Below are 19,983 nucleotides of genomic sequence, written 5' to 3'. Positions count from 1 at the left end.
CACAGAGAAGCTTCTGGTCTGAGGTCGTTACAGTAGAGCTGCAGACCAGTGTCAATTATCCACTTTGTGAGTTGTCCACAGCAAGATCTCATCTCCGGCTGGCCTCCCGTTGCGACCACAGAAGTTTCTAGGCCACCTTCCTCCGCCAGCCAGTATGTGCTCAGGGAATGTAAAGTAAAACTTAATGGGCTAGAAACGTTTCAGATGTGAAAGCAAAAATCCTCTCAGAGGAAAATGACAGCGCTCATGGATGTTACTTGAGAGGGGAAGGGCGACAGCTCCCTGGGGCCCATTGATTTAAAATTATCTATAAAATGGAGTGGAGGCAGCAGTTCAGGGAGTGAAGTCATACTAATTAACATTAGCAAGAAGTGATGGCTGATGTTGGAAGGGGGAGACAGAAGACTTATGAAAAGCTGTCAGAAAAATTAAAAGCGTAGTAATCTGGGACCATTTTGTTTAGGGGGAAAATAGCTTCCCATTTCACTAGCTCCTCAGAGCATTAGAGTGTCACAACACAGAATAGTAACTAATGTTCTTTCTGATGAAGCCAAGCCCTTGGCGGGGATTAAATGATAATCATTGTAGTCTTTCCAGAAATAAAGAAATGTATATAACATATTTTTAAAATATTTGCATAAGAATGGTCACGAGAATGAATCCTTCTGAGAAGACCCTTAAAGCCGCCCTTGCTGGCAGATTCGCTTACGTAGGATGCTTTATTTCCTGAGCATGCTAAATAAATAAAGCAGGCCTGTCAAAATCAGAGCCAAGTATCATTGAAAAGATGAACCTCCTGTGAAAAAATTATCCCAGAGCACCCAACACAGTGTTCTCTATCCCAATTAGAAGTGAATCAAAGCTTCCACATGGGTGCTGGTGAGGGGCAGGAAGCAAGAGTGGGCGACTGGGGACAAAGCTTTTCTTGGTGTGGAGTCAGTGCTTGGTGAGAGCCCCCCGCCCCAGCTGCGGCGGCGGGTGTCGGCCTGGAGGCATCGTGCTGCTCTGTGTTCACTGTGCACTGTCCGTCACCCCACACCCTCATGACACGCATGTCCGGCCCTGCCACAGTCCATGTCCTTCTTTGAAGATGATACAGTGGATTTTGCCTTTGGGAAGGGAAACGCTATTTGAGTTATTTGCACTCATAGAAAATGTGAGGGACTTCTTCAGAGCCTGAACCTGCCTAATGGTCTATGGATAGTCTTCCATTTGTCCCTGAAAAAGAAAAATTGAGACAAAGGGGGAGGGAAGCCCTAGTGTACAACATCATTGCCTCCCCAATTCTAAGAGGGGTGCTTGCCACCTTGTCTTATATTTGCTTTCTTTTCCGTAGGATATGGCCAACGCATTTGCACAGAAGCACCTTCGGTCCATAATCCTGAATGTAAGTTTCTGGAACACTGTATTTGGTTGGTATTTTGTGTTGTTACTATTATTAGTCATTATTATTACTATTACAACTGCATTATTATTGTTGAGGAGGGATGACACACGGAGGAAATGTCCCAATAGCCTTTAAACACTTCAGCTGGAAAGCTCTTTTTGTAATCTCCTAAAAGCAGAGATGTTTATAGGAGGTTGTCCCACAAGGAATTTCTAGGGAGATCCCAAGGGCGATTACTCTTGATTTCTCTGCAGCTCCAGAATTTTGATCCAGAGGAAATATGTTTAAAAAGGCACAGAACAGGAAAGTCATTCATTCAGCTGGCAGTGATCATAAACCTGAATTGGCTAGGGCACTGAGAGAGATGAATAACAAGGTGTGTTTGCACTCAGAGAATTTCTGTTCCTGGAGGATAGATGGTGTGGTCAGTGGTTCCATAGAGATTTGTGGACAGGAAAGAACAGGGAGAGCAGTCAGCCCCGACTTGAAGGTCAGAGTGTCACAAGTCCTCAGAGGAATGACTTCGTCAGGAGAGCCATGGAGGCTAAGGAGGCGGACCAGGAAAGAAACTGAATTAACGGGAAGAAGCAGCGTGTACAAAGCCAGAAGGCCTGAAACTACACAGCTCCCTGGGAGCTGGAAGAGGCCCAGGGAGAGGGACCCACAAGGTATGTGTAACTAGGTTGAGAGTGGGCAGGGGGCACATTTGCCTGCCGCTGGAGAGGGAACAAAGAGCAGCTCAAGTCCACCTTTCTTCCCAAGAGCAGCTTTGTTACGTAGTGAGATACCACAAGGGCATGGTTCTAACAAACAGTGGCTTATTCTCTTACTGTTTGGGAGGCTAGAAGTCTGAATTCAGGGTGTCCACTCCAGGGGCAGGCCAACTCTCCCTACGTAGGTTGTAGAGGAAAGTCCTTGTCCTTCAGCATCTGTAGGTGATCATTGGACACCTCCAGGTGTCCTGGCCTTCCCCAGTGTCAAGGAGCTTCCTCTGTCCAGGGCCTGGGTCCAAAAGGATGCCCTCCACTCCTGGCAACTCTTTCTTGGTGGTGCTAAGGTCCCGGGCCCTTAGCTCACTGTCTTCCCTTTCTAGCTCTTGTGAGATAAAAGGCGTTATAGGCCACACGCTTGAGAAACTCCCCTTACTGCTGATCAGAGCTGTGATCGGGTAAATCGGTGCTGTGTTCCACACTTAATGCTGTTACAGCCATCTGGTCTGTGATAGCATGGGGTTCGTTCCATAGCTTCCACATTATATCATTGTATCAGGCATGTATTTTAGGAGAATACAAGATCATTAAATTAGTGGATTTTTGTTTTAGTAAAACTATGCTGAGAGACCTGTGTTTGCTGAGTGGTGAATGAGGGGAAACAAGAGTGGGCAGTGGAGGCTGTAGAAGAATCAGGAAAGAGGGCAAATTCCTTCTTGGCGTGAAAACACCAAGGGGATGTGTTACACGGGAGCTGTTTTATCAGTTGTAAGTAATAACAAGGCAGAATTGGGAGGCCACGGTGAAGGAAATAAGGTGAGAAGTCAGGAGCCAGGTTTGGAAGACTCAGTAATTCTGAGATTGACTTGGGGTCAGCTAGCCCCTTCAGTGCCATTTGTTGTTGTTGTTATGTGCCGTCGAGTCGTTTGCAACTCATAGCGACCCTAGGTACAACAGCCCTAAAACCTGCTCTGTCCTGTGCCAATTGCACTGCCTCTGACACACCCATCCTGATTACCCCAGTCACTGAGTCAGTCCACCTCATAAAGGGTCTTCCCCTCCTGCGCCTTCCCTCCAGCCTCCCAAGCATGATGTCCCTCTCCAAGGACCCGTCCCTCCTGGCAACATGTCCAGAATATGTCAGACAAAGCCCCAGAATCCTTGCTTCCAAGGAGCCCTCTCCAGGATGAATCTGTTTGTTTTCTTGGCAGTCCATGGTACATTCAATACTCTTCTCCAGCACCACAGCTCAAAGGCATCAATTCTCCTTCTGTCTTCCCTAGTTATTGTCCAACTCTCTGATGCATAACAAGTGATTGCAAAGACCATGGCCTGTATCAGGCGCACCTTACTCTCCAGAGAGACACCGTTGCTCTTGAGTACTTTAGAGTACAATGCTATTTACCAGTCTTTAATCCTGGCAGTTCACGTAACTTCTCTGGGCTTTGATTTGCTCCTCTGGAGGGAGGACTAAGTGAGCTAATGTCTATGGATCTACACACTGTTCACGACTCAACAGCACTTAACAACAACAACACACTGTTCAGCAGGGGGCCTGGCACTCTGAGCGCCTCACTCACAGTTTTTTCCACTGTGAACAGCATGCACAGATGATGCCTTTCCTCAAGTCACCCCGTACCCCTTGTAAAGTCACGCACTGAGCTGCTCTAGATGCGCAGAGTTCGCCAGGCCCAACCCCAGTGGTCCCTGCACTGGTCACGGACAGCCCCCAGTGTGGCTGGAGGGGCCCCCAGCAGGTGTGCAGGCCCTCCTGACTTCCTTCACATGAGAGGCAAGCCAACCTCCTGAGGGAAATTAGCGTTCCATTTCAGACTTTTATTTATCTCAACAGGGTTAGAAGTTTTAGACTCATTCCTGGATAAACTTTGTAAGCAGGGAGGGATGCCGCTGTGGAAGAGAATTGAGTGTCAGGTCTCGGGACTTAAATGGCCTGTCAGGAAACGGTACTGCGGGCCCACTTGAGTGCAGGGGTTTAATTGAGTTAAGCCAGATAACTGAGGCCCAGCAGTCATGCGGGACTTGAGATAATACCTCTGAAACAATAACCCTCGGTCCGGAGCTGTATTTCTCTTAGTGATTGATGTCTTAGGCTCATTATCATTGAGCCAGAACCCACTCAGATGACCCTTCAGAGGGTCTGCAAGGCTGTAGGTTGCCTGGGAGGGCTGTAAGTTCCTGGGAAGCTGCTGGTGAATTCAGACCAGCAACGAGGCGTGGCCTTTGTGGTGGCTGTGCAGCTCCCAGCAGACTGCGTCACCAGAGCTCCCCCCACTGATGCCTAGAGGAATGAATTACTTGATACGATGTCAGGAAACTGGGGAAGAAGGGATTAACGTGAATAAAAACTGGCATCATGGTCACTTACCTCCTTTCAGAACTGTTCTGTGAAGTAGGGAGTTGAGGGCGGAATGGGGATGAGGGGCCAGGGAGAGGCAAGGTGCCACTGAGGGAGGGAGGACAGGAGGAGTGAGGCAGAGCAGGAACCTGCAGGAGCGAGACAGGTGAATGGTAAGACAGAACATGGCAGATAACACCAGTGGACCGTTACAGAGCCATAGTCTCCACCCCACGAGACACTGGGGAGGAGCCTTGAAGACATGGTGAAATAAACCAAATACAAAAGGGCAAACCCTGAAGGCTACGACTTTTACAGGATCCCTAGGAGAGGCACGGGCACAGAGAGCAGCGGTTCCCAGGGCCACGCAGGGAAGGAGACGCGGGTAACTAGACGCTGAGGGGGCTGTGTCTCTGTTAGGAGTGAGGGAAACTTAGCAAGAGTGGGTGGTGGTGCTGAGGCACATCCTGGTGAACGTAATGAAGGTCACATGTAAAAATGGCTGAAATGGCAAAGGTTTTGTTAACTGATGTACGTTGCGTGTGCAGTTGACCCTTTAGCACTAGAGGCGTTAGAGGAGAACCAGCCTTCTGTGCAGACAGAAATCCTCATACAACTCTGACTCCCTAAAATGTAGCTTCTAATAGCCTCTGCAGCATCAGCAGTGAATTAACACATAAAAGCTGCATTTTCCACGCAGGATGAAAAGGTACTATGCCAAAGTGCAGCCCTCTCACTCCGTGTAGCTGCTGTGACTGCCGGGGCTTCCCAGCTTTCCTTCTTTGTACAGTGATCCTTATACTGGATCCATTACTGGGGATAAAACGCAAACACCACACAGTTCAGACTGTTTAAGGGGCAGCTGTATATACACTTATGACAACTGGAGGAAAACCCCAAAACAACAGAAGAGCGATAGGAGGGAAAAGACTGAGCAAAGAAGCAGGAGGAGAGCGTGAGAAAGGGTAGGTGGGTGCTGAGCGCGGAAGAGGGAGCCAATCGCCACAGACTCAGGAGGTGGGGGCAGATTCAGAGGGAGGGGGTGCGGGCAGAGAGCAGATGCAAGCCCATGCACACACACTAGAGAAATGGGGAGCAGTGCTGTCCGATAGGACCTGTTGCTGTTTGGCACGGTCACCCCCTGACAACCAGTGACTCCTGAGCACTTGAGCGCTTCTCTGGTGTGACATAGACCAGACGTTTTATTTCATTGCCGTTTAAACTGAAGAACCGGCGTGTGACTGCTGTATTGGGCAGTGCAGATGGAGAGAGCCAGAGAGAGGGGGCGGGGTGCTCTGGGACACACAGGGCGGGAGGAGGCTGGAGCGACACCGTCCCGTGGACAAAGCCTGAGTCACATGTGTCCCCTCAGTTGTTCTAATAGTGATGTAAGAAAATGGAATTAGTGGAATTAATTTCAACACTTTCTTAATAGCTCCAAAATACTGTCATTTCAACAGGTAATCAACAGTAAAATATATTTGTTTTGTTTTTAATTTTTTTATATTTTTTATTTCTTATCCTACTTACAAAACTTGAATACAAATTTGAACAAATTCTTTACGTTTCCCTCACCTCCCCATCAAATTGTACAACCCGGTGTCCCCGCTCCCCCTGCACATCCACATCCACATCCCTCTGCTTCCAGCCTCTCCCACCCCTCCTGGATCCTTATACTCATTCTATAATAACGGTTTTATACAATATTTATCCTTGTGGGACTGAGTAAAATACATTACTAATGAGATGTTTTCTGTCCATCCTAAAGCTTCAGGACTGCGCGTCTGTTTTGTACTTGCAGCTCCTCTCAGTTTGAACTGGCCACTTTTCCAGTGTCCGGTGGCCACCTCTGACTTGTGAGGTGCCATCAAGTGGAGTATGACCGATAGCAACCCCGTGGTCATACAGATCTGAGCCCTGCCCTGTCCTGTGCAACCTCACACACTCTGACACACTTGAGCCCATTGCTGCAGTCACTGTGCCCAGCTGGTCGAGGGTCTTCCTCTCGCTGACCCTCCTCCACCTTTCCAAACATGATGTCATTTTCCAAGGAATAGCCTTCCTAGCAACATGCCCAAAGTATGCGAGACAAAGCTCCACCATCCTCACCTCCAAGGTGCACTCTGGCTGCACTCTCTCCGTGACGTGTCTGTCTGTTCTTGTGGTGTCCGCATGGTGTGCTTGGGACTAGTGACTACCATGGTTTATAACTCCAGTATGATGGCGGTGGTCTGTACTGTTGAGTCAGAAGTGGGTTTTCAGAGGCATCTGATGGCATGGGAGGAGATTGCCCATCCTCTCCCCCAGAGCAGGTGGTGAGTTTGAACCATATGCCTTCAGGATTGCAGCTCAGCTTCTTATCGCTAGGCCACCAGAGATTGCACTAGAGCTAGTACAAATCCAGAGAGAGTTGATCTCAAGTTAGAATGTGCTCTGAAAGATGTGGTCTAGAATTAGAGTAATCTGAAACTATCACAGTGTTTCTGTGATGGTAGGAACACTCTGTAGCTACACTGTACGGTAAATCAGCTACTGACATGTAACTAATTCAACAAAGGAACTTTATTTCCTCCCCCCGCCCTTGTTGTGTGCTGTTGAATCTGATCTGACTGGCACAGGAAGAGATTGCCCCTCCTTCTCCAGTGGAACATTTGGTGGTTTCAAACCACGTGCCTTTGTGATAGCAGTGCAGCTTCTTGCCACTAGGCCACCAGAGCTCCCTACTTTATTTGCTTTTAACTAACTGAAATTCAAACAGCCATATATAGCCAACAGCTACCATGCAACACACCAGCATAGCACAGCTCCCAAGACCCAGGGCTAGACCAAATACGGGATCATGGGGGGCATAAAGGCGGTGCCTGTGGAAACCTGGGCAAGAGTGTCTGATTGGGTGTGAATGAACAGGAGTGACAGGATCCAGGTGGTGGGTGAAGTGAAGGAGTGAAGAATACAGAGGGACAAGAAGGTAGAATACAGTGGGAATAAGAACAGGATAGAGACCAGAGTGTAATCAAGTGACCAGCCAGCAGGGACCGAGGGAGACAGAGCGTGCGTGAGACGGTGTTAGAGAGGGGGACCTGCCGGGGTGACAGCAGGAGGAAGGGGATGATAACCCGAGAAGAGCATAGTGGGCGGCTTGGAGTGGAGGAGACAAAAGTAGAGACGAAGGAGATGCGGAGTGACAGGAGAGGGACAATGAGAGAGGGAGGGAATGGGGCTGTGTGGGAGGGTTGGGTAAGGAGTTAGGTGTCCCCCTCTTTCATGCAGAGGTGTGAATATTATTTATAAGGAAAATGACCTTTTCTGAAGCCTCAGTGTCATGGTGCCATCCAGGATGTTTTGTTTCTGTAAGGAAAGGCAGTACTGCCCAGCGTGGTGGTTTATACTCACTGGATTTGGTGGTCCTGTGAGCGCTCTGACTGGACGAAGGTCCCCCTGCCCTGTCCTTTGTCATTATCTTCACAGGCAGCCTCCCCCAGTTTGGCAGGGAGGGTGCAGCCTCTGGCCTCCTGAGGGGTGTGGGGAAGGGTGCTGCCCCGGGGCCTGCAGGGGCCTGGAGGGAACTGTCTGCCCCTTCATGCTCCTGTCCCCTTCCTAGAACATGAAGTCCCCGTCGGGGAGAAGCACCCAGCTCAGTGCCTGACGTAATGTACTAGCTCGCTGCACCTCTTCAGTCAAAGGCCAATCCACTCAAACCCCGCGCCCTGCTTTTCCTTTCTCTAGCATGTGATCCGAGGGAACCGCCCCATCAAAACCGAGATGGCCCATCAGCTGTATGTCCTGCAAGTCCTGACCTTTAACCTTCTGGAGGAAAGGATGATGACGAAGATGGACCCCAATGACCAGGTGGGTTCTCGGGGGGGGGCAGGGCTCCCGCTGCTTGACCTGTGGGCTGGCTGTGGGGCATCTGCCTTTGGTTCGTCCAGAGCATCTGTCGTTTTGAAGCCCCATGCTGGACCTTTGTCTGCAGAGTGGTTTGTGCTGACCCTGGAAAACCTGGCCTCCCCGTGGTCACCCCTGAGGGATACCTCCCGTTTGGCCACGGTGGTATCAGTGGTCTGTCTGAGGAGATCAGTCATAGCCAGCGTTCTGAGAAGAGCCTGGCCCCCTGCTCGCTCTCCATGTCCCCTCGGTTCGCTGAATGACCTGTTAACCATCTGTTTTGCCTCTCAGGCTCAGAGAGACATTATATTTGAACTGAGGAGGATTGCATTTGATGCGGAGTCAGACCCTGGCAGTGTCACCGGGAGTGGAACTGAAAAAAGAAAGGCCATGTACACCAAGGACTACAAAATGCTGGGGTTCACCGTGAGTACCTGCACACCCTCCACCCCCGAGTCCCACGTCTCTCTCCTCTGACACCACACTGGAACCGCTGAGATGAGGTCTATTCCAGTCTCTTCTGTTCTGACACCAACTACCCAGGCTGCACTTCTTCCTCTGCCCTTCATCGCCCAGGGGGAGGTCAGAACTCACAAGTCAAAGGGCACACAGCCTTCCAGATGGCCAACTGCACCCTAGATCTCAGGATAGCAGCTGCACGCCCTGGAGTTCCCAGGACCGCAAGTGAAGGGTTTTCTCACTGCTCATTCCAGACACACATCACAAACTCAGTGACACCTGCCTCACTCACTTCTGACCTGCTGGCTACAAATTCCAGGGTTCTCTATAGCTAAGCTCCAAGGTTTCCAGCTCTCCTCACTGCTGGCCTGCTGGCTTCCACTATTCCCTCAGACTCAATTATGTGTTAGAATGACTCACAGAAATGCTGCACTTAAGATGACAGTGTTAATAAGGTAGAAAGGGCCCGGACGGAGAGACATAGAAGAAGAGGTGTGACAGGACTCTTAATAGGAGCTTTCACGGTCCAAAAAGGCCCAAGCTGCCTTCCCAGATGCATTGATGTCCTTCACCAGCCAGGAAGCCCGTGGAGATTCCAGGTCCAGAGTCTTACTGGGACCTCTTAAGTGTGATTGACCTCTTCCAGGTCAACTGCTATCACAAGGTCACAAATTCTTGGTTTTAGGGTCTTTTAGGAACTAAAGACCAAGAGTTCTTTAAGATAAAAGGCGCAAGTGCTCTCTGAAGTGCGGCTTTGGTAGGCCTTCTCCAGATAGGCTATGGGGTCCCCTCTTTCGTAGTGGTGGCCCTGGGACAATCCCAGATCTTTGATTTGCTTTCCCTATGGCTGTCCAGGATCCTCTCCAGCAGATCTGCTTGTGGAAGGGTCGCGTGGCCAGCCACAGTGAGCAGCGCCCTTCTGTCCTCTAACCAGGGTTGGCCAAGTTCTTTTAGAAGCTAGCCTGAATGTCTTGTGGCTGACACAGCTTGAGGAGAGGGCAGATTTCATGAAGTAACTGTTGTACTTCTAGGTGTCAGGCTGCGTGCCAGGGGCTGGGGTCTGAGGTGTGGCAACCACAGTGCAGAGCAGAACTGAGACCCTCACAGTGTGGTGGTGGAGGTGGGCACCCACAGAGGGCAGCCCAGAGTGATGACAGCATGCAGGGAGCAGGGTGTCAGCAGGGGTCTTCCTTCGGGGAACACCCCACTCAGAACTTACCAAGTCTCAAACCGGGTTTCTTTATCCTCCAGAACCACATCAACCCTGCCATGGACTTTACCCAGACTCCTCCTGGAATGCTGGCCTTGGACAACATGCTGTACTTGGCTAAAGTCCACCAGGACACCTACATCCGGGTAAAGGCGTGGGGCTGGCTCTGTCCTGGTGGCCTGTCCTTCAGCTTTCCCCCTGACGGTCTCTCCCTGCCCCTCCTCAGATCGTTCTGGAGAACAGCAGCCGTGAAGACAAGCATGAGTGCCCCTTTGGCCGCAGCGCCATCGAACTCACCAAGATGCTATGTGAGATCCTCCAGGTTGGGGAACTCCGTAAGTCTGCACCATTCCCCCTGTGCCCCCAGCCCCTGCTGGGACTCGAGAGGCAGTCAGGTGTCAGGGGGCCCGGGCAACCGTGTGGATTTTCTGTCACCGCAGGAACTGATAACCCACTTTATCCTTGTTGTAGCTCTGAGCTGGGTCAGCACCTTGAGACAGAGCAAAGGGTAGTGCCCTAGAGAATTCAGTGTGAAGAGAAAGGCCCGTCTCAGGTCCTCGTTAGCCCAGTCCGTGGTCTGGTGTTGTCTCAGGACTCTTGGAGGTTTAGGCGTCTCAGAGCACGAGCCCGCATCCCCCCCCCCCCCGGGTCGGACCTTTATCCTCCCCCCCACTCCCCCTGCAGCAAATGAAGGACGCAACGACTACCACCCGATGTTCTTCACGCACGACCGTGCCTTTGAAGAGCTCTTTGGAATCTGCATCCAGCTGTTGAACAAGACCTGGAAAGAGATGCGGGCAACAGCGGAGGACTTCAACAAGGTCAGTGCCACCGAGCTGCTCCACAGTCCGTGAATAGAGCCTGTCACGTGGTCGTCGCACAGCTGGCCAGAGCCCGGCAGTCTCTGAGCTGAGAAAACAGCTTGGTCCAAGGTCTGGGGAGCCTTGGCCTCCTCTCTTCTGACTTCGTTACATCCTTGAGCTGGAGAAGTCACAGAGCGATGGTGCCCGAGCTCTCAGCACCGTGGATAAAGCAGCCTCCCTGCTTTGCCCAGTGGAGCCAGCATTCTCACCCCCTCCTGCATCCTCCTCAGGAAGGAGCGACAGCTGGGGTTGCCTGAGCACTGGCTTCGTGTGGGCTCAGCCGTGGCTCCTGAACCAGCAGTGGTGGTGGCGGTGGGAGTGGATTGGCACAGCGTGCACATCCTGAGGGGGGAGTGCCCTGGCGTGGATTCTCACTCGTGACAGTGTGTGTGTGTGTGTGTGGGGGGTGCTTACTCCATGATCCTTCCTCGCTGCTTTCCAAGCACCCCCTTCTGTAGAGCGTGGACCTAGCTGATCTAGAAGGGGAGTGCCATCAGCTCATCGTTAAAGGTGGAAAAGTATAAAAACGAAAATGTTATTTAATCCCACCCGGCACTGTTGCTGTTGTTAGGTGCCGTCAAGTCGCCTGCGACTCATAGCAACCCTATGCACAACAGCCCTAAACCCTGCTATGTCCAGTGCCAATCTCACTGTCTCCAACACACCTACCCCCATTACCTCAGTCACTGAATCAGTCCACCTCATAGAGGGTCTTCCCCTCCTGCGCTGTCCCTCCATCCTCCCAAGCATGATGTCCCTCTCCAAGGACTGGTCTCTCCTTGCAACATGTCCAAAGTATGTCAGACAAAGCTTCATAATCTTTTCCTCCAGGGAGCAGCTTGGCTTAACCCTCTCCAGAACGAACCTGTTTGTTTTCTTGACAGTCCATGGTATTCTCAATACTCTTCTCCAGCACCACAGCTCAAAGGCATCAATTCTTCTTCTGTCATCCCTAGTCATTGTGTAGCTCTCTGACACATAGCAAGTGATTGCAAAGACCATGGCCTGTATCGGGCACATCTTAGTCTCCAGAGTGACACCATTGCTCTTCAGTATCCTGGAGAGGTCCCTAACAACAGACTTTCCCATTGCAATACATATTTTTATTTTCCTGGCTGCTGGTGCCAAGAGTATTGACTGTGGAGCCAAGCAGACTAAAGCTGTGTACAATCTCAATCTCTTCACCATCCATCCTGATGCTGCCAATTGGCCCAGTGGTGAAATTTTTTGTCTACTTGATATTGAGCCTCAATCCATATTGAAGGCTGCAGTCCTTGACCTTCTGCAGCAAGAGCTTCAGGTCCTCCTCAGTTTCAGCAAGCAGGGTTGTGTCATCTGCATAACGCAGATTGTTGATGAGTCTTCCTCCAGTCCTGATGCCGCACTACTGGCTGTCGTTAATACTTCTGTGTGCGTTTCCCTGTCATCTTCCCTCCTGGAGATGCTTCCTTCACTGGTGAGGTCATACTGCGCACACACTGTGTTCTCCTTTCCTTCTCTTTGTGTCAGGGGCACTGACACATTTACAGAACACACAGTCATTACCAGCCACTGTATCTGTTTTCCGTAAATCGCTAATTCCATGCAGACGCATATGTGAGGAAATGGGCCTTTCCCCCCTCCTGCTTTAATTATTGAGTCCCGAGGATGTGAAACGACTGGCTGAAATAGTAGATCCGGGGGCAGAAGTGCGTTCTGGACCCATTTCTGTCCGACTCCAACAACCTCTGCTCTTCAGCCACAGTGATGAATTGAGACGTTTGAGTCAAAGGCCTTTCTTGAGATCAGTCCCTTGATCAGAACATCCATCCCTGAGTAGATGCCTGTGGAGTCCACGGTGCTGAGCACCCTGGGGAAGTGTCCTTTCCGCTTACCAAGCAGTGTCCTTAACTCGGCCGCCACTTCCTGTCCCCCAGGTCATGCAGGTGGTCCGTGAACAGATCACCCGGGCCCTGCCCTCCAAACCCAACTCTCTGGATCAGTTCAAAAGCAAACTGCGCAGCCTGAGCTACTCGGAGATCCTGCGGCTGCGCCAGTCGGAGCGGATGAGTCAGGACGACTTCCAGTCCCCTCCCATCGTGTGAGTGCCGGCCGGGGGATGCGTGTGGGTCGGGGAGGACACGGAGCGGATGAGTCGGGACGACTTCCAGTCCCCTCCCATCGTGTGCGTGCGGCCCTGTGACGGTGACATGACCTCTCCCTGACACGTGCTCACTGCAGGGAGCTGAGGGAGAAGATCCAGCCCGAGATCCTCGAGCTGATCAAGCAGCAGCGCCTGAACCGGCTCTGTGAAGGCAGCAGCTTCCGAAAGATCGGGAACCGTCGGAGACAAGGTGAGAGGAGGACCTGGGCGCTGGGCCAGCCCTTCCCTGACCAGCGGCGCCTGCCTGGCAGCCCCTGCCCCGGGCTCCGGTCTCTGGGTTCCCGTCCTCATGCCTGCAGGAAGCGGGCCAGGCCAAGCCCTCCTTCCGCTGCTCACCTGCTCCATTCCCCTTGTGTTCTAGAACGCTTCTGGTACTGCCGCTTGGCTCTGAACCACAAGGTCCTGCACTACGGCGACCTGGATGACAACCCTCAAGGGGAGGTGACCTTCGAGTCCCTGCAGGAGAAGAGTAGGTTCATGTCTCACTCGCTGCGTCCTGCTGGCTAGTCAGCGTCAGGACTTCACTCAGATGCCGTGACCTTGAACAGGTCATCAGCCAGGAGTCATTTCCACCTGGCCTCCCTCACAGGGTGGCTTGGGGAGAGTGCAGGTGGTAAAGGATGGTCAGCGACTAATGGTTACGAACATGGACTCTCCAGGCAGCCTGGGCTCATGTTCTGACTTGGCCATTAATTAGCTCTGACTTCTCTGTGCAAGTTAATTCTCCCCTCTGCCTCAGTTTCCTCGCCTGTGAAATGGGAGTAATAACCACACTACCTCCTGGGGGTTGGCCGAGTAGTAACAGTAAAGCAGTTAGAGCAGCACCTGACGTGTAGTGAACGGAACCGTACTGTCTCCACTGCTCCTGCCGTGTGGTGGCGCGCTGTGGAATGAAAGAAAGGAGAGTGCCCAAGGCCCGTTCCGTGGAGATAGAGACCCAGGAGCCTTGAGGTAACCCCCAGTCAGCTGCCACCCAGTTAACTTGGAAAGTGAGCGTGGAGGAGGGAACTGCAAAGACCACTCTCCCTGAGCCAGTAGCCCTTCAAGCGAGGCCGCCTGAGCCCTGTGCCAGGGCGTCCTTCCCGGCACTGACGTAGGAACCAGCATGCTGTGTGAGCCTCGCAGGGACTAACGTCCATCCTCTGTCAGTTCCTGTTGCAGACATTAAGGCCATCGTCACCGGGAAAGATTGTCCCCACATGAAAGAGAAAAGTGCTCTGAAGCAGAACAAGGTGAGTGGAGAGGCGATCCACATTCAAGCTGCTGTCACAGTGATGTGTCCAGGTCATCAGCTGTCACCGACAGACACCACTGTCCTAGTCAGTAGTGGCACTGTTTTTAGGTTGTCTTCTCCCCTGAAATTATCCCTAAATGTTTTATTAAGAGTAATTTTAGATTAACACAACTGCAAAGCCTCCTTATAACCACGACAGATTCTTCCCGTCCACCCTCCCTCTCCCGTCCGTCTCCCTCCTCACTTAGCAACTCTCTCCTGATCCAGCATTTGCATTTGTGTCAGTAGTGAAAATTCTCCTGTCCAGCTGGGTTGCAATTTAGTGACCTGATGTCTGTCATTAATGGAAGCAGGGTGTGAGATGAGAGTAGAGCTGCCTGTGCTGGTTCTGTGTGTGTCCACGTGGTGAGGACTTGATTCTCTGTGGTTTCTTATTAATGAGTGGTCGTCCTCCATTTCTGTAATGTGGTCATCAGTTTTCACTTAATGCTGATTTTCACCTCACAACCTATTTTGGGAACCAAAAACTTGTCAATTAGTGAGAAGTAGGTTTATTTTGATGCAAATCCAAAGTATAAGATTGTTTTCTCTGCAAATATTTTTTAGTTGAAATTTTAATGAAAGTTTATAGAGACTTTGGATTTCCATTCATTCATTGTTGCACATTATCCTCCCTGCCCACCCAGTTGGTTTAAAAAAAAAAAGAAAAACAGGGGAGCTCTGGTGGCCTAGTGGCAAGGAGCTGCAAGTACAATCCCAGAGGCACAAGGTTCGAATCCACCAGATGCTCTGCTGAGGAAGGAGGAACAATATTCTCCTGTACCAGTCAGATCTGATTTGACGGTACACTCACACAAAAATTTAAAAAAAAAACAAAGAAAAACAAAACCTTCCATTATTATACAACCCCCCCAGTTCACTCCCCTATGCAGCTCTCATTTTAGACTCTTGTCATGAAAAATATACCTAATCATATATTCCTTTCAAATAGTCCTCTCCCTCATCTGTTTCAATGCAGTGTACACTATTTATCCCTTCTTTTCTTAGATTTCCGCCCCCCCAGCCCCAATGTCAATCCCGTTACAACAGTGGCACTATCCTGTATTTGTCCCTTTGTGACTGAGATGTTTCACTCAGCATAACGTCCTCCAGGGTCACCCATTTTGTATAATACTGCATGAGTTCCTTGTTTTTCAATGCAGCGTGGTATTCCTTTGGGTAAATATACCACAGCTTCTCTATCCATTTGTTTGTTGATGGACTCTACAAATATTTTATATGTATTTCTGAAGTTTGTTGTTAATGTACCATCAAGTTGGAACCGATTCATAGCTGACCCTCCAGTGTGTTTTAGAGGCTATAAATCACATGAAATATTGACCACCTTTTTCCCATGGAGCAGCGGGTGGATTCAAACCACTTCCTGTTCAGTTAGCATCACGACTCCTCACCACCATGCTACCAGAGGTCCCTCGCTAAAGTGTAGGGATTCTTTTAACAGAACCACTATCACACATAAATATCATGAAATATTCATTGATATTTTAATTTTTCCAATTGTTTTATCAATATTCTTTCTCTTTTTTTTTATTTTTTTTTTGTGTGTGTGTGTACCATCAAATCAGATCTGACTGGTACAGGAGGAGATTGCCCCTCCTTCTCCAGCAGAGCATCTGGTAGGTTCAAACTGCATACCTCTGGGATTACAGTGCAGCTTCTTGCCACTAGGCCACCAGAGCTCCCTAATATTATTTCTTTATGTAAAAATGTACATACATACATACATTCTCGTTCTGTCCCTTTCTCACTTTCTCAGCTGTTTTGTTAACTCAGGATTCATGCATGTCTATGCATCTTGATGAGTTGGTCTATCTTGTAAGATTCTTCACTGACCAGTTCCCACTCCTCTTTTCTCCCCCTGGCAGATTATTAGGAGAGAACCAGGTTGCTTGTTGAGTACTTTCCAAGTACCAAGCAGAATCTGAATTTTGCTGATCATATCCCCACAGCACAACTTAACACACACCGTGCCCCAGATCTGCCCCAGATAAACCGGTGGTGGAATGGAGAGGCTTGATCCAGTTTAGGTTTGACTTTTTTGAGTGGAGGCAAGGTTGCTTCGTGGATGATGTTCTGTCCTCTCCAGAGACACATAAAGTCTGCTCTGTCTCTGTGATGTCAGCAAGCTGTTAAAGTTCAAGGCCTCATTCATTAGTAAATGAAAGTTTGCAAAACGATGATACCCTAATTCAGCCATTCCTTCTCATTTATTAGTTAAACTGTTTCTCTAAAGACAAACTTCCCCTCATCAGCCATTGACTTTCCAATTGCAGATTTTATATAAGAGAGGACAAATGTTTAGTCCTTCCTTTTGGGGGACCTATTTTTAAGGTGATACCTTAGTTCCCTGATAACATCAGGAGTGGCCAAGGGTGTGTGTGTGTCTGTCTGTCTGTCTCTGGCTTTTTTGGGTCTTTTTTTTTAGCTTAGTTTTGTTTGATCTTTTGCTATGGTATAAGCACATGAATTTAAGCAAACTATTTTTGTTCCAACCCATTACAGTTAACATTTTGTTAATTCTCAACCAGTGCCGGGTTTGGCCACAGTGTGGTGGGGTTTTTTGCCATCTTTTGAGTTTTTAAGACTTTCGTATGCCATTTCCAGCATGGTAAGAACAGACAGGCAGGCATCAGCTTTCAGGATAATATACAGGACGGATTCTGGCACTCAGAGGGTTCTGAATGTTGAAAGTGACCATTCTGCATTTTTAAAGGTAACACAACAGAGGTGTGATTGTGGGCGGGCAGTGAGCAAGTTATGACAGATGGCCTCTGGACCGCGTCTCCAGCCACATCTGTGTGCCTGCCTAGGGCCCTGGCTGCCATCACATCTGGAGTGAGACTTTTTAGGGTGCTGCTGAATGACTAGGACTTTGGCCAAGGTCTTGGTGGGCAGAAGCCAAGCCGTTGCGTTACCACAGAGTAACCAAGGCCTCTCTCCCTAGGAGGTGCTGGAATTGGCTTTCTCCATCCTGTATGACCCTGATGAGACCTTAAACTTCATTGCACCGAATAAATATGAGGTGAGTAGTGTGGCATCGTTTGGACCAAAGAGCCCTCACTGTGGCTGTGCCATTGCACAGGAGGAGGGGGCAGAACTGGGCAGCTCCTGAAGGCAGATGGCCACAGCGTGCCCCGCAGCCTGCGTGACACCAGACCCTTCCATTCATTGAGCTGTGTCTTTCAGTTACTCTTCAGCAGCCTGGTGACGTGGTCATTGAGAAAGGTCAGGTCACCTAGGGATCATTTTTTCTCCTGATGAGTCAGTGAGGTTGACGATAACTCTCCTGCTCCCGCTTTCTCTGTGACACCTCCCCAGTGAAGCTGGCAGGGCTTCCGGTCACACGGGGTGGATCTGGGACACGCTCGGAAGCCACATGGACCTACCCTGCTGACAAAGCGGCTGATAGTTCAACTGCTGCAGTAGAAACTTCCAGTTATTGAATGAGTAACGTGATTGAGACCATAGGTGCTCTGAGAGCAATGGTGGGACCACAGGAAGGCTCTGGAAGAAGAGACACGGGCTGGCCGGAGTGGTCTCTGCAGTCTCACCGGGAGGGAACGAAGGACAAGTGGGTGGGGAAGCAGATGAGCAAAGGCGTCAGAAAAGGAAAACCTGGGCATTTCAGGAGAGGGAGGGAGGTGAAGACGAGCTTGTTTTCTCTCTTGAGACCCTCAAGTTCAGCCTGTCTGGGTTTTATTTCTAACATGTGTTGACTGGGTTTGGTTTTCTTTTTTTTTTTTTTTTTTTTTTTTTTTTTTGTGTATCATCAAATCGAATCCAACTGGTGTAAGAGGAGATTGCCCCCCCTTCTCCAGCACAGCATCTGGTGGATTTGAACTGCGCACCTCTGGGATTGCAGTGCAGCTTCTTGCCACTAGGCTACCAGAGCTCCATGTTTTTGTATTTTTTAAGTTTTAGGGTTTTTGACACAAAATTGAGATCCTATTAGGATTCCTGTTTGGCCCCTATGTTCTCACTTCCTTCCCCTGCCTCTCATCTGAGGGCCATTCAAGTACATGAGGTCCATCCCTCAGGCCTGACCAGGATCGATCCATTATACATTTAAGCAGTCACATTCCATAGGAGTATTTTACTTTTTAAGGCATCTTGGTATATACTTTAAGGCGTGCTGATAGAAATCCCCTCATAAGAGCCTGTAGACTTTTCGGAAAGGACGTGCTCACGTCCGGTTCATCTCTGCTGTTACTCCATGTCTTCCTGGGTCGGGTCTGCAGCACGTCGGTTTGGTGTGCACTAACAGAAGAGGTGTGTCTGTGAGGCCCTTGAGCAAAGGGGCCTCGGCAGCACGTCACCAAACACAGCCACCAGGTGACACGGTGTGACTTGCTTCCCACAGTACTGCATCTGGATCGACGGCCTCAGTGCCCTCCTCGGGAAGGACATGTCCAGTGAACTGACCAAGAGTGACCTGGACACGCTGCTGAGCATGGAGATGAAGCTGCGACTGCTGGACCTGGAGAACGTCCAGATCCCCGAGGCCCCGCCGCCCGTCCCCAAGGAGCCGAGCAGCTACGACTTCGTCTATCACTACGGCTGAGCCTGAGCCGGAGGCCACAACACCCGGGAAGGGACTCGGGGCCCAGGAGAGACTCACAGTCTGGTGCCTTGTCCTTTGCTTGTACAGAATCTGTAGTGACTCTGATGGCCAGCCAGTGCCAGCCGTTCCTCGGACCGCCTAGAGCTGCCTCCCGGTCCTCTCTGCTAAGTCATGAAGGTGAACCCTCTGTCCGCCCGCCCATCACCATGACGCCTGGGATTGGGTTGTGGGGAATGAACACAGACCCCTGCCTTCCAGCCCAGGAAGCTGTCTCTTGAGCAGGATTTAACAGCAGCCACTCATCTCTCCTTCTCTGAGCTGGCTGTCTGCGTGCTGGAGCTCGGGGGAGCAGGAACTAGCCCGGGGTGGCTGGCTGCGGAAGACAGCATGTTCAGCGCCTCATGAGAAGACTGCTGAGCGACCCAGGCCTGGCTCAGATCTCAGGCCTTGGCCTTGGCCTTTGGTGGGTGGCTGCCTTGGGCCTTTAGCTGTCTTCTCAATCAGGGCTCTCTCCAGCCTCCCACGGTGCCAACATGCTGCTGCTGCTGACATGGGCTCGAACATCTCTCCCATCTGGGGTCACCAGTGTGCTCTCTGTGGATTTTTCAGGGTAGATGGAAAGGTCTCCTCTCCAAGCTCTCACCCTGTCATGCAGAAAGTCAGAGGCCTCTGGGCTAAGACCTGCCTCTTAGTCTCAAAGACCTCTCCAGGAGAAGCCCCAGTGAGGTCACCGGATCCCATCCCCCTCGTTTCTATCTTGCCTTGCCTTGGTAGAAATCACCCACCTGGCCTGAATTGCAGCCCCTCTGGTTTGTTTTCTTGCCAGACCCCAGGATGCCTGCCCCTTTACTCCTCTTTCCAGTGGTTCAGTTTCTGCTGTTGGCTGTGATATCAGAGAGCTGGTAGCCCAGCTGAGGCCATGGCTGTGTCCTTGGGGCCTTCCTGGTGCTGGAGCCCACGTGACCCCCACAGCCCCTCCCCTTGAACACATGGTACCACAGCAGCATTCTATGGGTCGCCCAGCATGGTAGGTACTATTCAATGAAGAGTGTACTATATATTTTCTCTATTCTTGGCCATACTTACACACACATGTATATATATTTATAGAAGAT

General features: G+C 50.5%; 1 protein-coding gene across 3 annotated transcripts in view; it reads left to right on the top strand.

Moving 5' to 3' along the window:
- The window catches only part of ELMO2 (engulfment and cell motility 2), a 36,573-nt gene extending 17,527 nt beyond the window's left edge, over positions 1-19,046 (top strand). For 2 of the 3 annotated variants that reach the window (XM_006881596.1, XM_006881595.1), the window contains 12 exons: positions 1,337-1,387; positions 8,180-8,302; positions 8,630-8,764; positions 10,049-10,153; positions 10,234-10,342; positions 10,692-10,828; positions 12,787-12,950; positions 13,091-13,203; positions 13,375-13,482; positions 14,163-14,245; positions 17,252-17,329; positions 18,668-19,004. In XM_006881596.1, coding sequence (XP_006881658.1) covers positions 1,337-1,387; positions 8,180-8,302; positions 8,630-8,764; positions 10,049-10,153; positions 10,234-10,342; positions 10,692-10,828; positions 12,787-12,950; positions 13,091-13,203; positions 13,375-13,482; positions 14,163-14,245; positions 17,252-17,329; positions 18,668-18,868 — 1,407 coding nt within the window. In that variant the 3' untranslated portion in view covers positions 18,869-19,004. Of the gene's footprint in view, positions 1-1,336; positions 1,388-8,179; positions 8,303-8,629; positions 8,765-10,048; positions 10,154-10,233; positions 10,343-10,691; positions 10,829-12,786; positions 12,951-13,090; positions 13,204-13,374; positions 13,483-14,162; positions 14,246-17,251; positions 17,330-18,667 lie in introns of all 3 variants that reach the window. The other variant, XM_006881597.1, reaches the window with a different exon arrangement.
- Positions 19,047-19,983: the final 937 nt, after the last annotated feature.

Source organism: Elephantulus edwardii, unplaced genomic scaffold (assembly GCF_000299155.1).
Source record: "Elephantulus edwardii isolate Elephantulus edwardi_28Jun2011 unplaced genomic scaffold, EleEdw1.0 scaffold00015, whole genome shotgun sequence".
In the NCBI taxonomy this organism is placed as follows: Eukaryota; Metazoa; Chordata; class Mammalia; order Macroscelidea; family Macroscelididae; genus Elephantulus; species Elephantulus edwardii.
The sequence above is the reverse complement of the archived record's forward strand: the minus strand, read 5'-3'. Positions and strand labels throughout refer to the sequence as shown.